Genomic DNA, 20,150 nt, shown 5'->3' with positions numbered 1-20,150 from the left:
GGAAGATATAAGTTTTGTGTAGCTCTGCCCTCTCTCTGCTCCTAGAAAGGAGACTGTGGCAGTTGGGTGAGTGCCAGGCAGGAGAATTTTGCTCACATGGCTTTACACAACCTTTTACTTCTGTTCTTGTATTTCTTCTAATTCAAGTGATTACTAATAAATCTCATAAATTATAATTGGAGTTTTTGGATATTAATTTAAATTTTACATTTGTGAACCTTAAAAATTCCCAGACCCTACTTCATAAGATTGGATTAAGACCATTCCCCATTTGGGCAGTGAACTCTACTTAGATCAAAAATGTGAAGACCTCTACTCTACCCTACTTAAGTCTGCTTTAGGGGAGAGAACTCTTTTCTGAACAATGAAAAGTACTTAAACCCATACTTAAGCCATGCCTATTTTTAGAACTAATACAAGGGGTGCTAAGTACCTATAAAGGTCAAGCAACTTGTGAATTTACAAAGAACAAAGAGCTGAAAAACTTACTCAGAGCTTTCCTGGTGTGAATTACTCAAAAGTTCACACCTTCTTAGGTATGAACTAAGAATGGTCTGTCCTTTGAAAAAACATCTACTGTGATTGGTAGATGTAAGAATTTAGGGGAGGTGACAAAGGAGAAAATGCCCTTTAAAAGGAGACGAAAAGCTCTCTCTAAAAACAGTCAGCTGGGAAAGGCTGCCTTGAAGGGTCTCTCTTGAGACTCTCGGGGACATTTCAGATTGAGGATTGAGCTGGTGGAGGCAGCTGAGATGAAGCTGGCCTGGTGTCACTAGAATCCTTGCCTGCACAGATCTTGTGGTGAGTGATTAAGGACTGACTGATCTTTTCTCTTAGGGCTTAGGACTGGCCAGGGTTGGCTTATCCTTTTCTCATTATTCCCCTTTTTCTCTCCTTTTCTTTAATTCCTCATTTGTATTAATTAAAATCTCTATAAAACCCAGTTGACTTGAGCATATTTGAATAATTGGGAATATTTACCTGGCGACCACCTTATATTTGATTTAAAAACAAAACACTGTAGTGAAAACATATTTCCTGCGGTCACAACTTACTCATCACCTCTTTATATCTATCACAATTTATATCTTCCACTATTTTAATCACTACAGTTTATGACACCTAACCATTTTAACTATTACAGTTTATGGCTCCCACTCTTAAATATCACACATTGTTGGTGACCAGAAGTCTGGAGTTTAGAACTCTTACTCCTACCTTAGTTACAGATTAGTTTTAAAATCCTGCAACCACCTGCCCACCTACCACTGCTGCTGCTGCCACCTGCCACTGCCTCCCACGTTTGACCAGATACTGCCTGGGAATCCTTGCTGAGCCAGTCATGGCAAGCCTGCCACCACGTCTCTTGAGTACACTGGCTGGGGGTCCTTGCAAACCTTTTTCTGGGTGGAGGGTGAGGTATAAATCCCCCCTTTCCATTACATTGCTAATGCCTGAGTGCTTACTGCTGAGTTGGATGCCCAGGTGTTTATCTTAGGCAACAATTAGCTTGCTCAGGACTTTCACCTGGGGGACTCTTCCACCCTCTTAACTCCCTGCCCACATATCTGGGGAGAGCAATCAATGGGAGCAGCAGTCCCCTGCCCATGTAGCAGTGATGTTAACTGTTTCAGTTTGTTCCCCTACAAATACTGAAGAAATCTCTGTAACTCAGCTATCAGAATTGGAGAAAAGGACTCTTGAATTCATTGCTCACATCCTGTCACATATATTGTATTTGCTGATTGTTTAAGATTTAACTTTGTTTTTAAGTTCACATATTAATTTGATATAATTTGTTACACTATGTCATTTTCAGATACCGTATTTTGGCCACTTAGCTCTATGTTCTGTTACATTGCCTTTATTTGTACCCTCCCCATAATTGGACTGGAGAAAATAACATTATAAAAACCCATAAACTACTTGGACAAATCCTTTCCCATGGCAAAATCATAGGTCCTTATGGATGCTGGGTTTTTCACCAGATCCATTGAAGTCACATGTTATCTAAACGGCCTTTTGTTCCTTGTTGCCTTTGTTAATTGTCACAGAAATGATGATGGATAGATTCCATCAAACTGGTTACAACCACACCTTTGAAGAATTTAGTGAACTAAAAATCTCAATTTATTTTAAAGGGTCTCAGAAGTGATTTTCAGATATCTAGTAGCACCATTACCTCTGATTGATCATTTGCCCACCTTTAAGTTGTTTGTAAGGATCCAATTAGTATCTGAAGTGAAGTGCAATAGCACTATTATATTCCCCAACTGAACATTTATAAAAATGTAATGGATGAGACATCAGAAGTGATTTTCATTATTGTATTCCTCATCTCCACATTGCAATGGATGGAACATATAAATACATGCTTTTTATGGTTGTTATAATCTCAGACTGGGGGGCGGGGTGTTGAGGGTTTCCCATGGGGCTTGGTTACCCCTGGAGAGGATTGTTTTTAATATTTGTAATTCTTCAGCTTACTCTATTCTTCCACCAGACTGATCTAGATTCTTGGTGACATTTTAGACCCAAAAGGTTTTCATCAGCAGTATAGAGGCTTTGGGTTTTGTTTTTTTTTCTGGTTTATCCTGCCACATTTTGGAATGATGGCAGTAATAAACTTTGTTAGAAATATCTCAGCTAAAGTTGACAGATTGGCTACATCTGGAGAATTTGTGACATGTATCCAGGAGCTTTATAGGTTTTTTAATGTCACATAGCATGTGGCTATAGAAACACATGTGAATCCTAATGATAGCGGGTTTGTTTGTTATTGTCATTAATTAGGCTATTATGTTTATGGGGATTTGGGTACTTCTTTGAATGTGCATTAGCTGCTACTTTTTAAAAAGCTATTACTTGGTGAAAATCATGTGCACTCATACTGTGGATTATGGCCAAGTTAAAGGAAATGGATCTCATTTTTCAGTGAGAAACCTTTGTGTTATGCCTCTACTTGGCTGCCACCATTTCATGGAATGTGAAGTGTATATTTTTGATTTTAAAAAATTATTATTTTTCCTTGTATGTGCAATACAGTTGAGTTTTTTTCCTCACATTATTTGTACTTGAAGCACATTTTACCAGTATTGATTTTTTTAAATGTTGTACTTAGGATAAGTTTAAAATATCCATTAGCCCTAATGTCAATAAATATGCAAAAGCTTTAAACCATGGAAACCTGCCATTGATTGTTAAATATTATAGAACTTTGATTAATGATTATGTCTGATTTTAAGAAAAGGAATCACAAAAGAGCCACTGCACAGAGCCAAGGAGCACAAAGTTAAACTGCACAGTGCCTAAAAGCACAAAATCGAGGAGACCAACCAATCCCAGTGGGATTGATGAATCCTGAACCAAGAGAGGGGGCTTGAAATTATTTTGGGGTTTGAGAAAGTGGCTGTTTGACGTCAAACCCAAGATTCCCTCATGCCAGATCCAGACTTCTACCAAGTACTTCACTTTGGCTGCCATTTTGGCTTCCCTATCCCAGAGAGTGAAGGTAAAATCAGACCAGAGAATGATATTTCCCTTCTGCTTCAAAATCTAGTCCTTTTTCTCTCTCTTTTATGGCATGACAATTTTCTGTAGTCCTAGCTGCTTAGTGGGTAAGTGCATAATTCCTACTACAGGCTTGTGAAACATAAGCCCCTTTAATCAGGCTCTGAATCAAGGAAATATCATGAGCTTATTCTTCCTTACTTAGAATATTTATATATGAAACTCATATTTTATGTTTAAAATTCCAGAAGTTACATTTTCTCTTTTATTTGGGTTTCTATTTGATGCTTTTTATTTTCTTTTGACAACTGATCAGTATACCTAATAATCCAGCTATGTATCCCAGGGTGATCTGTGTGTTGGTCAACATCCTCCTCAGGGGGGATTGTATAACTGTTATAAAATTTTTAGATTTATAAAATATTTTCTTGTTTGAGAGTAATTTTAGGATAAGAAATTGCTACCTCCCCAAACCAAGAAAATAAATTTTTTGAAGAAGTCACCATAAAGAAGCCTGTAGAAACCACACACTGCACCAAAAGATCCAGAATGAACTTTGGGATGTAGTGAATTAAACTGTGGGGGGGTCAAAAGCATTTATTTTGAATGTACATTCTTATGCCAAAGGGGACTTCCCCCTAATTGCCTTTTTGTCAATGAGTCTAGCAATCATTGCTCTTTTTCTCTTTTATTTCCCTCTTTATCCCCAAATTATTGTAATTTCCCCTTACAAAGTATAATATTGTATATACCTCTAGTTAAAGATCTTTATAGATATAAGTTGGTTATGTGTACTGATTCATTGGGGAAACTAGGCATGTAAATCTGGGAGATTTCTATATGCCCATTTCCCAATGGGATCACCGGGGGGGGGGGGGGGGGGGTTTGGGGGTGGGAGGGGGGAGGTGGTGTAAGTATAATTTGCTCTCCAGGATGGACTCTCCCAGCATCCCATTTATGTATCTACACTGTGTAACTAATGTAGGGAAGATATAAGTTTTATGTGTCTCCACCTTCTCTCTGTGCTACGGGAAAGGTAGTTGGGTGAGTGCCAGACAGCAGAATTTTACTCATGTGGCTTTACTCACACTTTTACTTTTGTTCCTGTATTTCATCTACTTCAAGTGACTACTAATAAATCTTACAAAATATAATACTTGGAGTTATGGGATATTAATTTAAATTTTACAATTCTTATTTTGTTTGTTCAGATCTATATGTGACAAGAAACAAACAAAAAAAAACAGGAAAGAAGTGAGTACAAATTAACTGGGGAATGGCCAAAAAAAATCCCAAACTAACAGATGAATGCCTTCAAATAGTGAGGAAGAATGACAAGCATTAGGATTTCAGAGAAAAAGACCTTATCATTATAATATTTTATGTACAGTATGAAATTTGGGGGTGTTTAAGGAGGGCTTCTCAGCAGCACAATCAATGAAGTCTGTGATACAGAATAAGGCCTGTCCTACTGAATTGAAGTCACTGAATCTTATCTTCACCATAATGTGTCCATTGTTTAGTCAAGTATTAGCTCAAGTCCTTCCTGCAATCATTACTTGTACAGCCTTTCATTCTAGAAAGAATATTCTTACTACTCTTCTCTATCATTTCATAGTTTTTTGACAAAAATTATGTATAAAAATAATGTCCAACATTAAAAATTTCTTTTGAATCTTGGATTTTCTCCCCACACTCAAGAGAGGTTATGAAATCTTACACTAGATTTTGCATGTGTAACCCAACAATACATTTTCCCATATTGATCCTTTTGTGGAAGTAAACTAAAACAAACAAAACAAAATTTTTAAGGGAAAAAAAATGTCTGCTCTGAATTCAGACAACATCAGGTTTGTTTGTTTTTTCTGGAAACAGAAAATTTTTTTTCTTATGAGTCCTTTGGGATTATTTTGGATGAGTATATTGTTGAACACAGTTAAATTCACAGTTGTTCTCCATACAATACTGTTGTCACAATGTGCAATATTCTCCTGGTTCTGCTAAATTCAGTCTGCATCAGTTCTCAACTCTGGATTTTTCTGATCTCTCCTCATTAATGATCAAACAATAGTATTCCATTACAATCATATGCCACAATTTACTCAGTCATTTCCCAACTGATGAGTTTCCTTTTACTTTTGTGCCTGTAATTAAATTTAGGACCTGTGGGTCAATTTGACTAGAATGAGTTTCTTTAGGACGAGATTTCCTTGGGGCTGGAATTGGTTTTTGGGTAGGAGGTTATTTTCTTGGGGCTGGGATTGGTTTGGAGGTAGGAGAAAGGAACAGGAGAAACTGGGATTTCAGAAGTCCGGGTTTCAGGAGAAGGGTCTTAGGGATTAAGGTCAGCAAAGATTTTCAAACCATGAGAGTACCAGTCTATTAAATGAGCTATAGGGAAGGTGTTTTCCATCTCCATTTCAGGGAAGGGAATTTCCTCATTTAGGGGTTCAGAAACAGGTGTGTCAGATTCAAACCTGTTTTTGGTGGAGTGGATATTTGCCAATTGATCCTGTAAGAAGCATTTAAAATTATCCAATTGGGTTTGTATGTTGTCTTGTATTTTAGCCTCAAAATTTTTTGTTTTCCTGTGTTTTAGCATCAGATATTTTTGTGTTTTTCTGTACTTTAGCTTCAGATTTTTGCATAATTTCCTGTATTTTAGCTTCAGATTTTTGCATGGTTCCGTGGATTTTAGCCTTGGATTTTTGCATGTTTTTCTGCATTTCAGCTTCAATTTTTTTTTATGTTAGCATTTCTTAACACAGTATTGAGGAGTACAAAAATGACATTACCTAATAACATAAGAAATTGGAGGTATACTGAATTCCTTAATGTCCCTAATTCTTCAACCGCCATATAAATGTTGGAGAATGTAGTATTCATTTATATGTGTGTGTGTATACACACACACACACACACACATATAAATGTATATATTTTGTAGTTATTTCCCTAGTGGGCCTCACAAAATACATGGGGAGCAGGACAAGGCCAAAACTTTCTTCAGGTTTCTCTCAGTGCTAATTAAGAGTAATCTAGGCAGTATTGTCAGTGAGGGTTGCCTAATTGAGTTGTTTGTTCCCTGAGGGAAAGGGGATTCATAGGTAAACAACTTCCCCAGTCTTGCTGCTTTTAGGTTAAAAAAACAAAAAACAAAAAACAAAACGACTGTTTTCAATTCAAATTAAGGAGAAAAGAGAAAAAAAGAAAAAAAAGTTTTATACTCACCTGCTCTAGCAGCTGTTTTGAAGCCGAGTTAGCTGTTTAAAAGACTGGCTTGAGCAAGTAATAAAGAAAGGTTAAGAGATTTCACAGAAATTTAAGGGTCCTCATCACACCCTTCATGGATTAGCCAAATTGTAAGAATAATTTAGGGTTGTGACCTAATCTAAATTTAATTTATGGTTGCCAGGAGGATATCCCAAATAAAATACCCAAGTCAGCTTGAAGATATATGATGATTTAATCAATATATAGGGAAGAAATCAAGAAAAGAGAGGGAAAATTATAGTATCTTTCCTGCCTGGCCTGGGCCAGGGGGACTTCAAAGTCCTTAGCCACGAGGTCTTAGAAGATTATAGGCTTTCTCTAAAAGGAGAGTGTTTGGAAGGTAAAGGAGAGAAAAATCAGCCTAAACTCCAATAGAGCTCAGAGAAATGGTCTCACATAAACTAAGTTACTAGGCTTCCTCCAGTATGGTATCAAGGGAAACTCACTGCTAAACCGGACAATAGCAGCCGGCACACCAAGATGCCGACATACCTCGGCACGCTGCCGCCAGCCACCTCTCCGCCGCCAAAGAGGTCAGAGAGAGGAAGTGACGCGAAATATGTAGCCGGTTTTACATCACTTTCCTGTGTCTCACATGTACCAATGGTATCTTAAGTTTGACTTAGGACAGCCCAGGGGGGTCTGTCAGTTGTTTCTGATTTGTCATTTGCTAGCACATGTCTGTCATAGGCCATCCTCCTAAATACTTAATCCTTAAGTATGGGTGTAGACATTCCTGATTTTGTTAGACTAAGTAGGGTGGAGCAATATAAAGTTCACATGGGGTGCGTCATTTTCCCCTACAAGGCATTTTCAACCCCTGCCAGGTTCCTCTGCCTCGGCAGGATTTCTGGTTTACTTTGCCCCTCCATTCAGCCTATGAGCCTTGCCCTAATCCTCCTAACCCCAGGCAAGTTAAATAAAACCCAACAGGGGGTCTGGCTAAGGCATCCAGCAGTGGTCTGGGAAAAACCCTGGTCTCTCTCCCTCTTCCATCTACCCTAGCCTGCTTCTAAAACTCCCTGACTGCCCCCTAAAACTCCCTCATTGCCCCCTGTAATTGAAGAGATCAAATTCATAACACCTGAGTAGGGGAAGGGCAGGAAGGAGAGAATTCTGGAGAAGGAACAGAGGAACTGAGAAGATCCAAAAAGCTGAACTCACTTCTCTTTGGGAAGCCCATGAGGCAGGTTGATCTGAGCAAACCTCTGAGCCTGGAGCATCCTTCTGTGAAGCCAGACCCCAATATCCAGTGGAAGACAAACCAGAGTGAATAAGATTTTGCCAGAAAGCTATTCACCACAAGATTTCCTCTCAATCCCTCTAAACAGTCCTTGAATTTAATATCATAGCTAAGGCAGCTAGGAGTTAGGACAATTCTCACAATTGACCCAGAGGGTCAGGCCTACAAAGCCTGATCCTGCAGGCCTTGGAGAGAGGGGGTTCATTTATTATTTTAGGGACTTCCTATTTCCCACCTTCCTAGTACTTTCTCTCACAACTCACTTGCCCTAGCTTTCATGTATTCCTTTAGAATGAATTACTGTTTGCTAGATCAAGTGCCTGCTTCATAGTATCCAAGAAGGGAGACTTGGAGTTTGGGGAGAGGAAAGTTACACTTCTCTCCTCAGAGAGGGAGACACTGTCTGTCCTGTATTTATTCAACCAAGACTCTCAGGGAACAGTAACCTGTTATTCTGAAGGCAACCAGAGTGGGGTTTAACAGGGAAAGAGAGAGGGAAACCAATCTATCTCCTCTCCCCACCTCCATTCCATTTCTACCACACTCTGGTCCTGAATTTAGTGGTGGGAAACTCCATTTCTCTCACACCATTACACCCGTAATTAATCTGCCTAGCCCTAATATTTCCCTCTACAGCAAATTACCTTTAAACAGGCAACTTACCATTTCAGCAAGGCACCCAGGAGTGTTTTAGCTCCACCCCCTTCCTTGAATTTGGTTTCCAGCACCCCCACAGTGCTTTAACTCCACCCCCTTACCCACAATTCCCTTTCCAACTCCCATCCCCTACCAGCAATTTTCTACTCCACCTGTAGTACTACTTCTTGCCACTAGAGACCAGCATTGTAGACTTGGATTTTCTCCCCTCTTTCCAGCTCAGCTGCAGAGCTACCTTTCTTCTACTGGAGGGCAGCGCAAATAAAATATAAACATAAAATTTGTAACTGAAAAAAAGAAAACCCATCCAATAATGCCATGCTATATCATTGTAAAGAATAAAAGCAGCACAACATGATCACTTCCCTACAAGAAAGCTTTTTGGCTTTTGCCAAATTGGAACTTTTAACATTCCCAAATGTCTCCTTTTTCTTTTTTTTAAACATTATTTTATTTGGTCATTTCCAAACATTATTCATTGGACACAAAGATCATTTTCTTTTCCTCCCCCCCATAGCCGACGCGTGATTCCACTCGGTATCACATGTGTTCTTGATTCGAACCCATTTCCATGTTGTTGGTATTTGCATTAGAGTGTTCATTTAGAGTCTCTTCTCAGACATGTCCCCTCAACCCCTGTAGTCAAGCAGTTGCTTTTCATCTGTATTTTTACTCCTACAGTTTATCCTCTGCTTGTGGAGAGTGTTTTTTAGATCCCTGCAGATTGTTCAGGGACATTGCATTGACCCTAATGGAGAAGTCCATTACCTTCAATTGTACCACAGTGTATCAGTCTCTGTGTACAATGTTTTCCTGGTTCTGCTCCTTTCGCTCTGCATCACTTCCTGGAGGTCGTTCCAGTCTCCATGGAATTCCTCCACTTTATTATTCCTTTGAGCACAATAGTATCCCATCACCAACATATACCACAATTTTTTTTTATTTTTTATTATTTTATTCAGCCATTCTGCAATTGAAGGGCATCCCCTCATTTTCTAATTTTTGGCCACCACAAAGAGTGCAGCTATGAATATTCTTGTACAAGTCTTTTTCCTTATTATCTCTTTGGGGTACAAGCCCAGTAGTGCTATGGGTGGATCAAAAGGCAGACAGTCTTTTATCGCCCTTTGGGCATAGTTCCAAATTGCCCTCCAGAATGGTTGGATTAATTCACAACTCCACCAGCAATGAATTAGTGTCCCTACTTTGCCACATCCCCTCCAGCATTCATTACTTTCCTTTGCTGTCATGTTAGCCAATCTGCTAGGTGTGAGGTGATACCTCAGAGTTGTTTTGATTTGCATCTCTCTGATTATAAGAGATGTAGAACACTTTTTCATGTGCTTATTAATAGTTTTGATTTCTTTGGCTGAGAACTGCCTATTCATGTCCCTTACCCATTTATCAATTGGAGAATGGCTTGATTTTTTATACAATTGATTTAGCTCTTTGTAAATTTGAGTAATTAAACCTTTGTCAGAGGTTTTTATGAAGATTATTTCCCAATTTGTTGCTTCCCTTCTGATTTTAGTTACATTGGTTTTGTTTGTACAAAACCTTTTTAATTTAATGTATTCCAAATTATTTATTTTGCATTTTGTGACTCTTTCTAAGTCTTGCTTGGTTTTAAAATCTTTCCCTTCCCAAAGGTCTGACATGTATATTATTCTGTGTTTGCCTAATTTTCTTATAGTTTACTTCTTTATGTTCAAGTCATTCACCCATTTTGAATTTATCTCACACTGTCCTCCAATTTTTTTCCGGCAGTTTTTATGAAATAGTGGATTTTTGTCCCAAAAGCTGGGATCTTTGGGTTTGTCATATACTGTCTTGCTGAGGTCACTTACCCCAAGTATATTCCACTGATCCTCCTTTCTGGCTCTTAGCCAGTACCAAATTGTTTTGATGACCGCTGCTTTATAATATAGTCTGAGATCTGGGACTCCAAGGCCCCCTTCCTTTGTATTTTTTTTCATTATTTCCCTGGATATCTTTGATCCTTTGTTCTTCCAAATGAACTTTGTTATGGTTTTTTCTAAATCAGTAAAAAAAATTTTTGGAAGTTCAATGGGTATGGCACTAAATAGATAAATGAGTCCAAATGTCTTCTTTTTCTAATGCTTCTTGGAAATCTTCTTTTCCTAATCCTCAATATAAAGATACAAAAGGTTGCAAATTGGAAAATGCAAGCAAAAATACAAGCAGAAGTGCACATTCAATTGGAAAATTTCAAACACTCTTTGTACGGTCCAGTGGAAAAGGAGAATTTCATTCAAATGACTAATTCAAATTTTTGCAAGTCTGTTCCTAAGAGAGGAAAATCCTATTTCTCCTGAAATACAGTCAGAGACAGATGTGAAGAAACTCCTCTCTCGTGTTGTGCACCTCCTGGCCAACCCTCCCTCCATTGCTCCCTCTCCCCACACCCCATCCTCTCCTGTCCCTTTTCCCAGTCCATGACCATCCCCAGTCCTGAGGAAACCTCACATTACTACTATACCAGTTCCTACCTTTACTGCCTCAGGAAGCACACAGACAACTCCAAAGAAACCAAAACCACAGACTGATTCCTATGATGGTCTTTATCTAAGATGGGAAGTGCCCAAAATAGTATGAACTGGAGATTTGTTAAACTTAAGACATCATACTCCTTTTACAATGCAGGATATAAAAGAATTTAAGAGATACTCCTAGTTATGAAGATGAACCAATTTCCATAATGAAAAAAAAATGGCCACTATATTCTTCCAATCTGATCCTTCCTAAAAATATGTTGAAAAATTACTTCAGGCCTTTCAGACAGAATGTACAAGAAATAAAATCATTTCTCAGGTTAACAAAGGCTGAGGGCACAATGCAGTACACTGGCCACCTCAAGATCCTTATTGGGACTAACTATAATGTTCCCAGGGAATATTTACAATTAAACAATGCTAGGGATACCATTCTCAAAGCAATGCAAGAATTCTCTGAAAGACCAGACTCCAAGACAGAAGGTTGGGGTTTAAAAAGAAAAAAAGAAAATCATTTAGTTGGGAGCTCAGTACTTGGATCTAGAACATTCTCCTGAAAGCGATATCAGATAAATACAGCAGCGTTAATAATTCTTGCACGGTGGTCCAGAACAATTTTTTTTTTTAAAAAGGCCTAAAATTGCCTGAAATGGAACTTGAACAGTTGAGAAGGACTGCTGTGTATGTCTCAAAAGGACATGCAGAGAAAAGAGAAGAAACTAATGATTTATTGGACACAATAAAAAAGATTTCAAATCTTTACGTGATAAAATAAGCAGGAAAGGGGGCATGATACTCCACCAATACCACTTACCCCTCTCTGAGAATCTAATTTCAGGAATAACTATAGAAACAATTTCAGGAACAATAGGAATACTTTCAAGAATCGAAATTTCAGGAATGATAATTCTGGGAACATAAATCAGGCAGATAACTCAAACCAAATGACTCTGCACCAATATTTCTTAAGTGGATCTCTTCTCTGAACTACTCAGGGTCCTACTGCCCCTCCACGTGGGGCAGAAGGTAGTGTCCCTTAAACTCTATTGTTTTTGTTGTTTTGTTGTTATTAACCCTTTTCAGTTTTGTTTCTTTTAAACATGGCTAAGAAGAAACAGATTTTGCAATACTTTATTCGTAACTTTATGGAAGTCTATAACAACTTGTATTGATAATTTGGAAAACTTGTATTAATCATGTGAGAAACTTGTATTTTGTAAATGTTGAATATTTGGTATTTTCTTTGTATGTATATTACCACACAGAAAACCTGTATTAGGGACATGTATTGACTTGATTTGCAGTTTGTGTCTTTTTTTGTGAAATGTTTGCATTTTCTTCAATGTATTATTGCTTTTATACCTCCATTGTTTTATCTACATTCCCATTCACACTGTGGACCATGGCTAAGTTAAGAGGAAATGCATCTAAATTCTTGGGTAAAAACCTTTATATTCTACTCCTCCTTTAGTAACACTAATTGTAAGATTATATATATATATTTTAATTGTCACTGATCATACAAGATATATATTTTTAAATTTTTAGCACTTTTTATGATTGCAGGTACAATTTAATTTTTCTAAGCACATTATCTATCTAAATTGAAAGATTTTAGATTATTACACTAATGTAGGTTTACTATGTCCATTAGTTCTGACTGTACCCCAAGGACTTAAGACTACTTAAACCACCATTAGTATTTACTATTATGGGACTTAGTACATATGCCTGATTTGAAGAAATGGAATCACAAAGAAACACAGACCAGATCTACAGTGCCAAAGGAGCACAGATAACTACACAGTGCCACAGAATCACATATTTAACCTAAATGGTGCCAAAAGAGCACACACGTCAAAAAGAGAAACCAATCTGGATAGGATTGCTGACTGTTGAGATTTCTAAGCCAATAAAAAAGGACTTGAATCTAGTGTGAGAATTGAGGTTGGGGCGCATAACATGTTAAGATGCAGGGCTCTTTGTACCACACTCCTTGGGCATTATATATTAAGTACCTAATAATTGGCTGTTCTGGATCCTATTCTATCCCTGAGAAATGACCACTAAAGAAGAAATAACATAATAGAAGACCAAGGAATGAAATAAAAACTAGTTCTTTTCCTACCATTCTTGCTATGGCAGTTCACTGTAGTCCTGGCTGCTAAGTGGTAAGTACATGATGTTGGACATGGATTACTTTAATTGGGCATTATACAAGGTTCTGTTGTAATTTTGTGTTTTTTCTTATTTAGAATTTTTCCATGTAAAATTTAGGATTGAATACTTGAATTTTTCATCCAATAGTCATTTGGCTTTTCTTGTGCTATTGTTCTGTTGATTTTGATTGGTAGTGATTCATATGCCTCATGCCTCAGCAATGGTTCCCTGGGTGATTTCCTTGTTTCTTAATAACTTCCTCAGAAGGGAATGTGTTTTTGTTTCATATGAAAAGCCTTTAAGCGATTTTAGGAAAAAAGATTTACTGTCTCCAAGAATCTAGATGGAGATGCCTGTGGAGACCCCATGCTACTCTAGGAGATCCTGAAAGAAAAACCAGATGCATATAATGGAACTTTGGGGAGTTAAAATTTTATTTGCCATTTTAAAATGTATTTGTTGTGTTAAAATAATTTATTTCATCAAAAATTCATTTGTTTACATGCATTTGTTTTATATATACATATAATTGTATATATATTTTGTTCTGAAGGGGACTGCTCTGATTTTTGTTTTAGAAAAAAGCACAAAGTATTTGATTTTCTTTTGTTGTAAAAGTGTTCCCATTTCCTCCTTGTATTGATGTATATACTCTTTATTTTATTGTGGTTGTAAATTTGTTTTTATCCATTGTGGAGACTGGTCTCCCAAAGGAACACTGGTATATGTGTATTTTGGAAGGTTCTGAACCCTGGGAGGCTACATCTCAAAGGACTTTCTACCTCAACTTCCTCAGACACTTCCCACTTCCTTTGTGGGAGATTTCTAAGAAAATATAAAAGAAGAGAGAAGCTCAGGTTTTCACTCACTTTTCTCCAGAACTGAGTAGGCACATTTTTCCCAAGAAGAGAGGATTGCCTTTTCTCCAAAGCCTTTTTCTCTGGAGATCTAACTCCTTTTCTTTTTCTTACACCCTAAATAAACACAACTAAATATTCCTTAAATCTAGCCTCATTTTTGTTCTGCTCCAAAGCCTACCACTAAAAGACTTGGGGTTGGTGTGGGGGAGGTTAATTTCTCCATTGGGGCTGGGGAAACCTGGATACCTTCCTTTCCCATTCTTTCTCATTTTTTTCCATACCTTTCCCATCCTCCTTTTTTCCACCTCAACTTTATCAATATAACATAGAGGCAGTAATAAAATTACTATCCACAAGGAAAACCCGCTAAGGAATGATTATATTAATCATATTCCTAAAGTTTATCTCTACTGGGGATCCTCTTATGTTAAATAATCTAAGAGCAGCAACAATAAGATCAGCTTCACTCAAGAGATTTCTCTCTAGAGATCTTATGACATGAACCAAATGTAAAACTTTATGTGAAAACCTATCCAAATTGATAAAATTCATAGTTTATTTCCACTGTAGATGCTCTGAGGTTAACCAAGATGTAGCCTTTGTCAGGAAATCTTTCAACATTGTATATTGTGAGGAGTTGAAATTTTTGGTAAGAGTTTGAACAAAATGTCAAAAGAGAAGTTTGGTAACCACAAAACAATTAATTTATTCGTAGGAAATTTCAGATACAAAATAGAAAGGAGAAAAGTGAAAGTAACCTCATAATAACTTAATTATACCTAAGACCCCAATCCTAACTAAAATGTTTTTTAAAAACCCTAAAACTATATGCCTTCGAGGGCAGCTTCTTCTGCCAGAGCTATGCCAAGGCTTAAACCTCTCTACACTGACTATCTAACAATTTACCCACTATCTAACTACCTGCCTGAGGTAATCACAAACCAACAAGGCTATTAAGGACTTAAAATCCATTTCTCTATCTCCAACTTTCAGTTATAAAAAACTGTTCATCCAAGAGAGTGAGTCACACACTACTCTGCTCAGGGATACAGAAAGCAAAGTCCCTTTCAACTGTCTGCAACTCACCTACCCACCATCAGCCACACCCTCCTGTCATCAAGTGACACTCTACATAGTAATGGGGCTCTTACACTTAACTCTCTTAACAGTATACTCATAAGATTTCCAGAGAGCAGATTGTCTGATCTCTGGCAAGAGAGCCCTTCATTGTAAAAACCATTCCACATTACTTATATTTATAAGATTTTTCTCCAGGGTGGTTACTTTGACGTGAGGAAAAAGAGGTCCTTTGACTGAAAGTTGTTCCACATTGCTCATATCATAAAATTTCTGTCCAGAGTGAATTCTCTGATGTTAAATAAGATTGTGCTTCATTGTGAATGCTTTTCCACATTGTTTACATTCATAAGGTTTCTTTCCAGTGTGGATTCTCTTATGTTCAGAAAGAAGGCTGCACCATCTGAAAGTCTTTCCACATGGTTTACATTCATAAAGTTTCTTTACAGAGTGGTCTGACTGATGAATAACAAGACCACGCCTCTGGGCAAGTCTTTCCACATTGTTTACATTCATAAGATTTCTTTCCAGTGTGGATTTTCTGATGTTTAATAAGACTATCCCACAATGTGACAACCTTTCCATATTATTTACATTCCCAAGATTTCTCTCCAGTGTGGATTCTCTGATGTACGCTAAGACTGAACCTCGAAACGTTTCCACACTGTTTACATTCATAAGGTTTTTCTACAGAGTGGACTGTTTGATGTCTGGCAAAACTGTCCCTCTCTGTGAACGCATTTCCACATTGTTTACATTCATAAGGTTTTTCTCTAGTCTGGATGCTTTGGTGTGCAGTAAGATGGCCTCTCTGTGTGAAAGCCTTTCCACATTGTTTACATTCACAAGGTTTCGCTCCAGAATGGATTCTCTTATGTTCAGAAAAAAGGCCCCGCCATCTAAAAGTTTTTCCACATGATTTACATTCATAAGGTTTCTTTACAGAGTGGACTGTCTGATGAATAGCAAGACCACCCCTCTGAGCAAAAACCTTTCCACATTATTTACATTCCTAAGTTTTCTCTCCAGAGTGGATTTTCTGATGTGCAGCAAGACCGATCCTCCGTATGAAAGCCTTTCCACATTGTTTACATTCATAAGGTTTCTCTCCAGTGTGGATTCTCTGATGTTCAGCAAGGGAAGCCCTCCATGTGAAAGCCTTTCCACACTGTTTACATTCATAAGGTTTTTCTCCAGAGTGGACTGTCTGATGTCTGGCAAGGGAGCCACTCAGGGTGAAAGCCTTTCCACACTGTTTACATTCATAAGATTTTTCTCCAGTGTGAAATTTCTGATGTATAGCTAGACCACTCTTCACTGCAAATGCTTTTCCACATTGTTTACATTCATAAGGTTTCTCTCCAGAGTGGATTTTCTGATGTTCAGCAAGACTGTGCTTTAATGCAAATGCCTTTCCACATTGTTTACATTCATAAGGTTTTTCTCCTGTGTGGACTATCTGATGTCTGGCAAGAGAGAAGCTCACTGAAAAAGCCTTTCCACATTTTTTACATTCATAAGGTTTCTCTCCAGAGTGGATCATTTGATGGTTAGCAAGAGTGACCCTCTGTGCAAAAGCCCTTCCACATTGCTTACATTCATAAGGTTTCTCTCCAGAGTGGATTTTCTGATGTGCAGCAAGACCAACCCTCCGTGTGAAAGCCTTTCCACATTGTTTACATTCATAAGGTTTTTCTCCAGTGTGGATTCTCTGATGGTCAGTAAGAGTGCATAACCGTGTGAAAGCCTTTCCACACTGTTTACATTCATAAGGTTTCTCTCCAGAGTGGATTCTCTGATGTTTAGCAAGAGTGCACCACCGTGTGAAAGCCTTTCCACATTGTTTACATTCATAAGGTTTCTCTCCAGTGTGGATTCTACGATGTTCAGAAAGAAGACTACACCATCTGAAAGTCTTTCCACATTGTTCACATTCATAAGGTTTCTCTCCAGAGTGGACTCTCTGATGTTGAGTGAGACTGCTCCTCACTGAAAATGCCCTTCCACATTGTTTACATTCATAAGGTTTCTCTCCAGAGTGGATTTTATGATGTGTAGCAAGACTGACCCTCTGTTTGAAAGCCTTTCCACATTGTTTACATTCATAAGGTTTCTCTCCAGTGTGGATTTTCTGATGTGCAGCAAGACCACCATACCTTGTAAAAGCCTTTCCACATTCTTTACATTCATAAGGTTTCTCTCCAGTGTGGATTCTCTGATGTACGCTAAGACTGAACCTCAGTGTGAAAGCCTTTCCACACTGTGTACATTCATAAGGTTTTTCTCCAGAGTGGACTGTTTGATGCCTGGCAACACTGCCCCTCTCTGTGAAAGCCTTTCCACATTGTTTACATTTGTAAGGTTTTTCTCCAGAGTGGACTGTTTGATGTCTGGCAAGATTGCTCCTCTGTGTGAAAGCCAATCCACAGTGTTTACATTTATAAGGTTTCTCTCCACAGTGGATTTTTTGATATGAATGAAGCGTAGACTTCTGACTGAAATGTCTCCCATCTTCATTACTCACAGAAAGCATCTCTACATGTTTAATTTTTGGATATTTAATGAGGCCTAAACTTGATGTAATTCCCTCTAGGTTATCATGATGCATGGGTATTTCAGATTTCTCATACGAATTAACAAGTTCAACTTCTTCAGGAATATATTTGCAGTATTCACTATCCTGAAAACAGTTATTTCCTGAGGCTAATTTTAGATGCTGATATAGTGAATACTGTTTGAATTTCTCCGCAGTTTCATCAAATTCACAGTCATTCGTTGGATTTTTATTTACCTTGATATTAGAGTCACAGATTTCTCTCAAAATAAAGTCATAGGAACCCCCATTCATGCAACTTTGAGGGTCACGGCCTTGCACAAAAAGGTTCAGTTTTGTAGATATCTTCTTCACTTCAAAATTGGTCTCGGTTTCTGAAGAAAACATATAATGATATAAACATAGAAGGAAGGACAGACACAGACACGATCACAGAGACACACACATAGACACACAAATGTATAAGTTCTTTCTTCTAATGGCAGAAAGAAAACTGATTTTTATTCTATTTCCCCTGCAAAAAAGGATTTTTCGAACTTATACTAGTAGAACCAGTCTTCTAATAAATTATTTGGTCATCTCTTCAAGATGGAGGATTTTAGAAAACCTTCACATACAATAACAATGAAACCTCACAACAGGTCAAATATTCACATTACACTTTACAACTCAGGTAATAAAATAGAGGTGTGACCTTAGCAACCTTCCTGCAAAAAGACTCGACTATCAACTCAAACCTTTTATCTGAGAATGCTCTGTCCACATTAGTATAATCTTTCTCCATTGCACTTTCTATCTTTCCTTTGAAAGTCATTCATTGATTATTCTTATAATTTTTTCAATATCAAATGATCTTCCAAATATTCTGTTCTCATCATTTTGGATGCACATGCTCATTCTTCTTTTCTCTTTAAACCCTTACCTTCCATCTTAGAATCAATACTGTGTATTGGTTCCAAGGGAGAAGATTGGTACGGGCTAGGCAATGGGGGTTAAGTGACTTTCCCAGGGTCACACAGCTAAGAAGTGTCTGAGGTCAGATTGGAACCTAGGACCTGTAGTCTCTAGACCTTGCACTCAATCCACTGAGGAAGTCAGCTGCTCTCTCACAAGGTCATTCTTGATAACTTTTATATGTTCAGCTGAGAAACAATTTCACTCTTTTTACATCTTATTCAATAAAGTTCAATGTGGAACATAATTTTTCTTTTCTCTACAGATGAAAAGATAGTATGCAATTTAATGTAGATATACTAAATATTCATCCTATTTTAAAATCTATTATATATTAAGTCACATACTCCATATCAGTGATGGCAAAACTTTTAGAGACTGAGTACACAAATTGTAACTCTCATGCTGCATGTGAGCCAATCCCTTACCACAGACATGACAGGGAGGAAGCACTCTCTTTGGGCTGCTGGGCAGAGGGGCAGTTGAAGTAAGAAATGTCCCCAGGTGAGGGGAAAGGGGAAGAAGAGCAGCCCCCTCTGGCACACATGTGCCAGAGGTTCACCAACAGAACTCTACACTGAGTCCATCATCCATCTCTGAGGAAATGAATAGCACAATTCAACATTGTTCTGCCAGCCACAAAGTCTACAACTCCCTTCAATACAACAGATAAAAGTCGTTTGGGATAACAACCCTTATGCACCTGCTTTCACCTCACTCACCTGGACAGGAGCTCCTTGGGCCTTTTTGTTCTAGCAGGCATTGTGCTTCCCCTTGCTGAAAACAGGAGAGAAAATCTACTCTAGAAACGGGAAGTCCTGGAATAAGGAAGAAAAAAGGGATCAGGAGAGAAAAATAAAATGAGTCCTCTTAATGGAAAAGGGGTATATAAGCAAGGCCTATAGGATGGTTAATGTGGTATTCATTGTTGGGATATTTACAGGAGGGCAGAGATCATGGAAGCTATTTACAATCTGAAAATTCCATCTTTATTTTCTACTTTTTATAGAAGGATAGGCACATTCCACAATCTCAATTATCTAGAAATAAAAGGCATTTGGTAGTGAATGGGTAAGAGGTCAGAATGTGGAATCAGAAAAATAAATTCAATCCAGACTCAAGAGAGATTGTAAGTGAGTGTCCCTGGCAAGTTATTTAACCACTGTTTGCCTAACTTGCCTCAATCAGGAATTGAAGGCAATAAGAGTATCAAACTCACAAGGATGTTGTGAAATCAATGTTAAGTATGAGCTCCTTTACCCAGTTGAGGACACAGAGCAGTTATTTTTAAATGCTTATTCTCTTCCTTTCCATTTCTAGCCTCTTGCCTGGAATTTGAGGGAAGAATG

The 20,150-nt window shown here is 37.9% G+C and overlaps 2 protein-coding genes across 4 annotated transcripts in view; both read right to left on the bottom strand.

Moving 5' to 3' along the window:
* LOC100030288 (zinc finger protein 420-like) overlaps positions 1-20,150 on the bottom strand; it is a 94,140-nt gene that overhangs the window by 51,686 nt on the left and 22,304 nt on the right. For all 3 annotated transcript variants that reach the window (XM_056813482.1, XM_056813485.1, XM_056813481.1), the window contains exon 4: positions 19,524-19,619. In XM_056813482.1, coding sequence (XP_056669460.1) covers positions 19,524-19,619 — 96 coding nt within the window. The remainder of the gene's footprint in view (positions 1-19,523; positions 19,620-20,150) is intronic.
* On the bottom strand, positions 14,898-19,496 carry LOC107650667 (zinc finger protein 345-like). Its single transcript, XM_056813496.1, has one exon. The coding sequence runs from the start codon at positions 18,232-18,234 to the stop codon at positions 16,306-16,308; it is 1,929 nt and encodes a 642-aa protein (XP_056669474.1). The 5' UTR covers positions 18,235-19,496; the 3' UTR covers positions 14,898-16,305.

Source organism: Monodelphis domestica, chromosome 1 (assembly GCF_027887165.1).
Source record: "Monodelphis domestica isolate mMonDom1 chromosome 1, mMonDom1.pri, whole genome shotgun sequence".
In the NCBI taxonomy this organism is placed as follows: domain Eukaryota; kingdom Metazoa; phylum Chordata; class Mammalia; order Didelphimorphia; family Didelphidae; genus Monodelphis; species Monodelphis domestica.
Note: the sequence above shows the minus strand (reverse complement) of the source record. Positions and strands in the feature narration are given on the sequence as shown.

Bases quoted from the DNA above. Each gene is read 5' to 3' on its own strand.
- LOC107650667 (XM_056813496.1), bottom strand. From the start codon at position 18,234: ATGTTTTCTTCAGAAACCGAGACCAATTTTGAAGTGAAGAAGATATCT.